Source organism: Callospermophilus lateralis, chromosome 10, assembly GCF_048772815.1.
Source record: "Callospermophilus lateralis isolate mCalLat2 chromosome 10, mCalLat2.hap1, whole genome shotgun sequence".
Classification (NCBI taxonomy): domain Eukaryota; kingdom Metazoa; phylum Chordata; class Mammalia; order Rodentia; family Sciuridae; genus Callospermophilus; species Callospermophilus lateralis.
Window position 1 is genome coordinate 54,059,622 of NC_135314.1, and position 9,803 is coordinate 54,069,424.

The window sequence follows — 9,803 nt, forward strand, 5'->3', positions numbered from 1 at the left end:
CTGTGTCCCTGTACTATGCTGTTTTTAAGTTCTTTGGGTGTAGACCAAGGAGAGGGATAACTGGGTCAAATGGTGGTTCCATTTCAGGTTTTCCAAGGAATCTCCATACTGCTTTCCATATTGGCTGCTGCACCAATTTGCAGTCCCACCAGCAGTGTATGAGTATACCTTTTTCCACATATCCTCACCAACACTTACTGTTGTTTGTATGTATAATAGCTGCATTCTGACTGGAGTGAGATGATATCTTAGTTTTGATTTGCATTTCTCTAATTGCTAGTGATGATGAACATTTTTTCATATATTTGTTGATTGATTGTATATCCTCTTCTGAGAAATGTCTGTTCAGGTCCTTGGCTCATTTATTGATTGGGTTATTTGGTTTTTTTGTTTGTTTGTTTGTTTGTTTGTTTTTTTGGTGTTTAGCTTTTTGAGTTCTTTATATACCCTAGAGATTTGTGCTCTATCTGATGTATGAGGGATAAAAATTTGCTCCCAAGATGTAGGCTCTCTATTCACCTCACAGATGGTTTCTTTTGCTGAGAAGAAACTTTTTAGTTTGAGTTCATCCCATTTGTTGATTCTTGATTTTAATTCTTGCACTACAGGAATCTTATTAAGGAAGTTGGGGTCTAATTTGACATGATGAAGATTAGTGCCTACTTTTTCTTCTATTAGATGTAGGGTCTCTGTTTTAATTTCTAAGTCTTCGATCCACTTTGAGTTGACCTTTTTTAATTTTATGTTTGTTCTTTTTAGTTATGCGTGACAGTAGAATGTATTTTGACATAACATACGTACAGGGAGTATAACTTCCCATTTCTGTGGTTGTATGCCATGTGGAGTTACACTGGTCGTGAATTCATATATGAACATGGGAAAGTTATATCTGATTTATTCTACTGTCTTTCCTGTTCCCATCCTCCCTCCCTTCCCACTTCTCTCTCTGGTCCAATCAGTGAACTTCCCCTGCTACCTGCCCCAGTGCCTATTGTGAGCCAGCCCTTTTTTATATTTGATTTAGAGACAGGGTCTTTCTGAGTTGCTCAGAACCTCTCTAAGTTGCTGAGGCCATTTTCTTTTTAAATATATATACATATATTGTGTGTGGGGGGGAGGATATACTGGGGACTGAACTCAAAGGCACTTGGCCACTGAGCCACATCATCAGCCCTATTCTGTGTGTGTGTGTGTGTGTGTGTGTGTGTGTGTGTGTTTATTTAGAGACAGGGTCTCACTGAGTTGCTTAGTGCCTCACCATTGCTGAGGCTGCCTTTGAACTCGTGATTCTCCTGTCTCAGTCTCCCAAGCTGCTGGGATTACAGGTGTGTACCACTGTGCCCAGCTGGAGGCTGGTTTGAACTTGCAATCCTCCTGCTTCAGTTTACAAATACATCTGTCCAGAGTAGAGTTGTCTCTGCTACTCCCTCTCTGCTTCTCCATCCTCCTTACTGTCCTCTGTGTCTCTCACTGAAGGAGCTTGCGGTCCCAGGAGCAGATCATTTTGGCACCATCCCTGGCTAGGGTTGACATGGAGATGACTCAGCTCACCCAGGAGAACACAGACTTTGCCACTCGAGATCGCTACCACCACTCCTCCCTCATGAGTCAGGAACAGCTGATGCCTCTGTACTAGGAGCTGCGCTGGGACCCTTCCTCTCCTAGAGCTTCGCTGGGCTCAGTGGACCCAAAGAGAAATTCGTGGAGCTGCTTCTCCCTGATAGGAGACCCAAGGCCTGCCTGACCTCCTGCTGCTACTTTGGATTGCATTCTGGTCTGGAGCACCAGCCTAACCCATAGGAACAGTAGGAATAGCAGTGCCCTCCACTGTGTGGCACCCAACCTGGAGAGCTCTACTGGGGACACCAGGACTTTCAGGTGATAGCAAGATGATCAAGTGTGGAGAACAAAACCAGATTGCTTGTTCCAAGGGCCACAATAAATGCATATTTTTAATTTATTGTATTAATTTTTTGAATACTTAATACACTCGCATGGTTCTGAATCCCAAAGTATAATCATATAGAGAGCGAAAGGTCTCCTCCCATCATTGTTTCCTGTCTGCTCAGTTCCCATCCCCTGGCACTGAGGTAACTGCAGTTCTCATACACATTTCTAGCAATTCTTTATAAATATTCAAGCAAATAGGAATGTAGATTTTTATCATTCCCTTTCTGTACACAAGGTATCTTATTATACACATGTTCTGCACCTTGCTTTTTTTTCCCTTAACAATCTAACTTGGAGACATTTCCATATCAATACTTACAGTTTCCTCATTATTTTTCATTGTGTGGATGTCTCCATAATTTATTTCACCAACTCCACAGTGATGGGCATTTTCACTCTGCCTGATCTTTTGCTGTTACAGTGAGTTCTGCAGTGAATAATCCTCTACATATATACCATCATAAAGCAATCTGTAGGATATGTTCCCAAAAGAGAATCCCAGAGTATTTATAAGCCATTATTGTTTGATGAAGGTCTTTTTAGTTAAAAATTAAACTTCTATGAGTTGCCTAATGTCAACTCCTGTACTCAAAAATATTTATAGTCCCTGACTCCCTGAGTGCCTATGCAATTGTCTTTGTGGAATGAATGGCAGAGGGGACAGGACTCATGGATGCTTTAAAAGCTCAGCCTGGCATTCATCACAAGCATCTAGCTTTGGGAGCCCAGCAGTGGCTTCCCCTGAAAAGTTCAGGACCTGGCCCAGGATCAGCAGTTTCAACACTGAGCCACGGAGGGAAGAACTGTTGGCTCACTTCTGATTCTTTGATATTGGAGCTTCTCAAAAATTGGTGTGCTAAGCATTATCTGGCTTGCTTGTTTAGGCAACAGATGCCTGTATCTCACCTTAGGCCTTTTATCATTTGGGGTGGTTTCATGGGCTTTACATCTTTAACAAAGTGCTACAGGTGATTCAATGTGGGCAGTCTTTGGACCACATTTTGGAAAACACTGACATTCATTATGAGGTTTCTCAAAAGATTAGGAATAGACCAACCATATTACCCAGCTATATCATTCCTTGGTATTCATCCTAAAGAATTAAAATCAGTATACTGTAGTGATACATGCATACCCATGTTTATAGCAGCACAGTTGACAATAGCCAAGTTACGGAACCAGCCTAGGTGTCCATCAGTGGATGAATGGATAAAGAAAATGTGGTATACATACACAATAATTTTATTCACCCATAAAGAAAAATAAAATTATGTCATTTGCAGGAAAATGGGTGGAATTAGAGACCATTATGTGAAGCAAAATAAGTCAAACTAAGAATGTCAAGGATTGTGGATTTCTTATATGTGGAAGCTAGAGAAGAAAAAGAGGTGTGTGTGTGTGTGTGTGTGTGTGTGTGTGTGTGTGTAGGGCAGAAATCTCATGAAAATAGAGGTGAGATCAGTAGAGTAGAAGAAAGGGATGGGGGGTCGAGGGGGAGAAGAAGAGGAAAAGGAGAAATGCTGGAGAATGACATTGACCAAATTATATTGTTATGTCCTATGCATGTATGAATATATAACAATGAATCTCACGTTACGTATAATTATAATGCACCAATAAAAACCTATGAAGGGGAAAAAAGGAAAAGAAACACACTGATGTGTTGGATGGAAGGGCTTAGAGTGGGTGAGGGTTAGAAGGATCATCGTGAGGGGCCAGCTAGATCTTAACCTTCTCTCTGAAAGATAGGCTTTTGTTTATATTTCTGTTCACAAAATATATCTTTGGTAAAATGTCAGATTCCTGATCACAATTAGAAACAATTTAAAGAAAGCAGACTTTGATTACACAGATGAGGTAGCCTACAAGCAACAGAAATGTGTTCTCTTACAGCTCTAGAGGACAGAGCTGTGTAAATGGTAATGTGAATCAGGTCTTGGCCTGGGTTCCCCAGCAAGGACTTTTATAAGCTACCATTTTGCTGGGGAATGTATCTGAATGCTTATTCTTAAGGACTCAGAAGAGATTGTAGGAAAACCTGTCCTGAGACCTGCTTCCAGATAGGAAGGGGTCAGAATTTATCTCCTGGTCCTCTTTCCCTGAAATCAGTCTCACTGAGCTGAAGTCACATATTGAGCAAGGCTGAGCTGCCTCTAGGGGGTCTGGGGGGATTTGTTCTTTGGCCCTTCCAGCTTCTGGTGGTTGATGCCAGCATTTCTGAATTTGTGGCCACATCACTCCAATCTTCACTGCTAACATCTTCAAATGTCTCTCTGCTCCATGGTTGCATTGACTTCTCTGTTTGTGAAGTCTGCCTTGCCTCTGTCTATAAGGATGTGTGTGATTGTATTAAGAACTATCAAAGAATCCAGGCCAGTCCTCATCTCCAGACTTTTAAGTTAATCACATCTTTGCCAAATGAGAAAACATTCACAGAGTCCAGAGAACTCTACATTGAGTATCTTTGGGGACTATTTTCAGTGTACCACAGAAGACATTACTGAATCTTCTCTTTGCCTTTTTGAATGCTACATCACCAACTTAAAAAGTCACCCTTCTGAAAAAGATGCTACTGAGTTTGAACACCAGTTTGAAAAAGGTGCTATTAAAGCTGAACACACAGCAGAAGATTCAAGTATCCATGAAGAACACCTGTCCAACATGGTTAATTTTATGAAAAACAATAAGAGAAGAATGGGGATGTGGTAAAAAATTCAAACCTGATAGTGTTGAGGATACCAAAATGAATAGCTCACAGCCTAGTTGTGTATAGGGCAGATGATCAATAGGCTAAACCTCTAAAGAGGTCCAAGCATCTTGTTCTTAATCGAAACTGGATTGTGATATTAATCTGATCTTGGCCTGAGTGCCTCAGAAGACAGATGTTTATGAGCTACCACTTTGTTGCAGAGTGCATCTAGAGAAGCAAGAGTGACTAAAAAGAGATTCAAGGTAGGGAATGATGCAATGTAGGATCATGTGCTTACTCTTGAAGACCCTTCTGAGAGACTATAGGAACACCTGTCTCAAGACCTCTTCCAGAGTTAGGAAGGGGTCACAATTTACTGATCCTGTTTTCCATAATCAAAGGTTATCCCTGAGGGCATTGGGATTGCACTTGGGATTGGTACGCATGAGAGTGCCTAGCCATTCTGCAGCAAGCAGAAACTGGCTAGAAGTCACTCAGAATGAGTTGTCATGGTGGCAGCTGAGATGGAACAAGTAGCTTCAGCCCCAGAGACAAGTGGGGCAGACAGGACTTGGTATTCACAAAGGTCAAAAGTAAGTTCAGGTCATCAGAAAAACAAAGCATTCATGTCACTGGGTCATGCAGACAGGGTTTATACATCTAAAGGATGCCTAAAAAGAAAATGTCAACACAGTCTATAGGCCAGTGAGACCAGCATTGTTTTCTAAGAGGCAGAGGGGCAGACTCCTGGCCTCAAAGTTTCACCAAGAAGCTGGGTGAACCTGAGTGGCTGAGGCAGGAAGATGGCAAGTTTAAGAACCAGCTTGGGCAACGTAGAAAGACCCTGTCTCCAAATAAAAAATAAGTGAAATTTGCTCAGTGGCAAATTTCTTCTGGGTTCAATCCCCAGTACTAAAAATAGAGTTTCACCAAGAAGTCTACTATTGTGGGAAATAATATTTGAATAAGAGAGGATTGTATCAGATCTTCTTCTGGGACCATCAATGTCTCCCTTCCAGCCAAGTCATCTATTGAGTGATCCATTAGTGATCCATCTACCTACCTGCTCGCTCACCCATTGATCCACCCATTTACTCCCCCTCCACTCACACATTGACCTATTAATTCATCCATCCATCTGTCAGTTCACCGATCAATCTTTTCATGTCTGGAACAACTGTATACATAACTTCATGAATAGGTACCTGAAACCACCTCACCTGAACCAGGTATATTCTCATCAATCTCAGAGTTTTATTATGTAAAAAATGTGATCACAGGCCACTTAGGTATAAATGTACTCCCTAACCCCCACCCTCAGTCTTTCAGGGTGAGCAAAGCCCAAATCCCCACCTTGCACTCAAAACTGGGAATCAGAACAGGGGTCATTTTCTCAAATGTCTCTGGAAGTCATGCTAACAAGTTCTCTAACCTATACAATTTGGTGCATCCTGCACAAACTGTTATTAAGTCAGTGTGGAGTTTAAGGTTCAGGATTTCGTTATTCTTACTTCTGTCCAGGTTTCTGATTGAGGGAGTGTATTTAAGGATGGGAAAGAAGGTTCCAGTTTATGTATTAATAACAGGAAAACTTATTAAGAGCTTTAGTATAGAAGGCAATTGGGGTCAGCAGGTTGAAATAAGATTCTAGTGTCTAACATTCTTCCTCTTGAATCTAAGAATCCACTTCCCCCAAATCCCTTAGATAAGGAGCTGGAACCAAGAGAGAATGACCAGCCTGCCTTGTCACCTAGTAACAGATGGACAGAGATCATGTGGTGACACACATGCATTACCTTTCAACTCAGGTCCCTGTCCACCTATAAATTTGGCTTAAATTCTGGCCAGATTGGCTTCCTCCATTAAAAAAAAAAAATCTTCATGATCTAGGCTCCAGAAAAGTTCAGCTTCCGGTGTACTTTTCCAGATACATGCATGGCTGTTTCTGCTCCTCCTTGCTACACTGGGGAGGGTGGAAAGTGGGCCAGCAGGGAACTTTCTACTGTTGAGACAAGACAGTAGTGGGAGAGGGAGGACTAATCTGCTAAGGGGCAGTCCAAACCTCTGGAGGGTCAGGGGCCAGTCATTTGAAGTTCTCAGAACCCCACTGTCTGCCGAGCACCAACGGTACCAGTAGCTTGTGGCAGTGGATTGTGGGCAGGGATATGAAGCTAGGAAGGACAGGAATAGTACACACAGTCCTAAAATGTTACTTTTCTATTACTGCTGTAACAAATTATCAGAAATCCAGTGCCTTAAAACAATACAATATATACTCTCATAGTTCCGAGGCCAAAAGTCCAAAATGTTTCTTACTGAGTCAAAATCAAGGCATCCACAGGGCTGTGTACCTTTGGAGGCTCTAGGAGAGGATTCATCTCCTTGATTTTTCCAGCTTCTAGAGCCCACCTGTATTTGTTGGTCATGGCCTGTCCATCTTCAAAGCCAGCAATCACATTCAGTACCACCTCTGCTCCTCCATCATAGCTCCTCCTCCGACTCACCTGTCTTCTGCTGCTGCTTTTAGGGGCCCTTGTGGTTAGATTGGGCCCAAATGGTAATTCAACGCGATCTCCCCATCTCAAAATCCTTAATCACGTCTGAACAGTCCCTTTGCCATATCAGTTGCATATTTGTAGGTTCTGGAGATGAAGACCCAGCCACCTTTGAGGGAGGACTGTTCTGCCTGCCACACCGGCCTTGGGGGCTGAGCTGGCGGGAGACTGTGGAGCTGCACATAAGAAATGGTGGGAGCATAAGATCAGAGCATTCAGCACACAGCCAAGCCACACTCTGCAAGATGAACTCACAGGTGCCCAGGAGTCAGGTGAGGAAGTCTTCCTGGAAGAAGTGGGTTCAGAACCAGCTTGGTTAGAAGATGTGGAACCAAGGGAATTAATCCAACAAAGACAAAGGAGGCAGAAGGAGCCATACCAGAGAGCGCAGGCTTGCCCTCAGCCTATCAACCCTTTTCCCTACCTCTTGCTTTTAAGTGGGCTTACTTGAGAAGAAGGTTAATGTTGCAAATTCATGGCATTCTGGGAAGAAAATAGCTCTTCCACTTACTAGCTCTGTGACCTGGGGCAGGTTTCTTTCTTTCTTTTATTTTTGTACTGGGGATTGAAAAACTAAGGGGTGCTCAACCACTGAGCCACATCCTCAGCCCTTTTTTGTATTTTATTTAGAGTCAGGGTCTCACTGAGTTTCTTAGTGTCTTGCTAAATTACTGAGGCTGGCTTTGAACTTGCCATCCTCCTGCTTGCACCTCCTGAGCCGCTGGGATTACAGGCGTGCTCTACCACGCCCAGTTGGGCAGTTTTCTTAACCTTTCTGAGCCTTGATTTTCCTCTCTGTAAAATGAGAATTATAATCCCTACCTGCCAGAGCATGGAGCTGTGAGTACTAAGTAAAATAAGACTACTTTAAAAAAAAAAATAAAGAAGGGGCAGCGGGCAGTGTTTTAAGAGCCACCCCTGTTTATTCCATGCCTCTGTGGGCAACACAGAAAGAGGAAATCACAAAAACAGAATAGGAGATCTGCTGCGCTTCTTGGCACATTTCAGAGCAGAGCAGAGTCCTGCTGCTCCAGGAGGCCATGATACATCTTGTGAGCCACAGACATAGCAGGACACCTTCACTAGCCAACAGCAGGAGATCTGCGGCATGTCCAAATCAGAGCCAGCTTGCCCCTGCCCTCCCCGCAAGGCAGGCCCTTGGCCTATAAAATTCATCTGGCCACTTACTTCCCTATAGCACTGTTTGGCTCAGCCTTCTCCCTGCCCTGCCCTGCCCTCCCAGAGCCTGGGGAATGTTTCCTAAACACCAAAACATCAACCCCACTCTCCAGTTCTTTTGAACCAAGGCCTACTCTAGAGCCAACAACACACTCCTGTGCCTTGTCCCCTCACCCTGTCCTTATTGTGCCTTCCTTCCTTGGGGATACCCAGGAGGTGAGGACCAGCTGGACGGTTGCTTGTGCCGCAGCTTTTCTACACTGATTGTGCTGCTCTATGGGCAGGGGAATTGCAGATATCTACTCGCTAAGCATTGCTCAGCACCCTGCATCTTGGAGGTGTACCTGGACTCCTTCAGGAAGGCTCATAAGCAGAAATAGATGCCAGTTTATCTTTTTGAGGCTTAAGCCCCCGGCCCGTGATGAGATACTCTTTTTAGGGAGAAGGTCCTATTCAGGTAAAAGAGCAGATGGCAAGAAAGACCCACAAGCATCAGGGGTCCCCAGCTGACTGTGTTCCTGGGAATGCAGCCCATCCCACAGCATCAAGGCTGGCATCCTCTCCCTGTTCCCTAGCTCTAATGCCCTGGGCTGAGTGGAGGATGGTGGGTCCCCACTCCCATTCATTCACCTCAATGAATGGGGACCACAGCCACCTTCTAAAAGAGGCAGAGTGGTTCTACAAATGGCATCTAAAATAATAGCTAACCTTTCTGTTTTATTTTGCTAAAATGTGGTGTGTGTGTGTGTGTGTGTACTTTTCTGCTTGTTTTTTGTTAAAGAAAGCAGCATATTTCAAAACCTGGACTCACCAAATGTGGAGCCTGACTCAAAATGTGGGCCATGTGGTATATATCAGATTCACTTTGGGAAACCCTGAGAGCAGGTGGCATTTCAAAGGATTAGCAGTCATCCCCCAGCAACTGGCAGGAGGGCTTGGTGAATGCTGATCCGTGAGATGTGACATATACCATATGTATTAAGAAGCTGATGATGGAGAAAACAACACTGGTTTCAAATATAAGCCCCAAACTGAAAGTCATAAGGGCAGATGCTCCAGGGGCAGGGTCAATTTCTAATTGAACTGTTTCTCACAGGGGCAACTCTGTCTAACCATGTGGGTCTATGTCAGCCAAGGTGGGCTTGCTGCTATAACAAGAATCCCCAAAGCTCAACGGCTTGACACTCTAAATTTATGTCTAGCCCATATTACAATTTGATACAGGTCAGAAGGGAGTGAAGATCTCTGCTCTACACTGCCTTTCAGGGACCTAGGCTCCTTCAGTATAGTAACTAGAGCACCTTCTCTGCCTTCAGAGCCATCCTCTGGAATTCTCAGCATCTGGCTGGCAGGTGAGAAGAGATCAGAACACCTAGAAGGTCCCAGGGAGGTCCTAGGACCAGGACTGAAAGAGCTCATGTCACCTCCTC

General features: G+C 43.8%; 1 protein-coding gene across 2 annotated transcripts in view; it reads left to right on the top strand.

The window, feature by feature from the left end:
- Slc12a8 (solute carrier family 12 member 8) overlaps positions 1-1,650 on the top strand; it is a 118,501-nt gene extending 116,851 nt beyond the window's left edge. For both annotated transcript variants that reach the window (XM_076868533.1, XM_076868532.1), the window contains one exon: positions 1,477-1,650. In XM_076868533.1, the coding sequence (XP_076724648.1) occupies positions 1,477-1,636 (160 nt within the window). In that variant the 3' untranslated portion in view covers positions 1,637-1,650. The remainder of the gene's footprint in view (positions 1-1,476) is intronic.
- Positions 1,651-9,803: the final 8,153 nt, after the last annotated feature.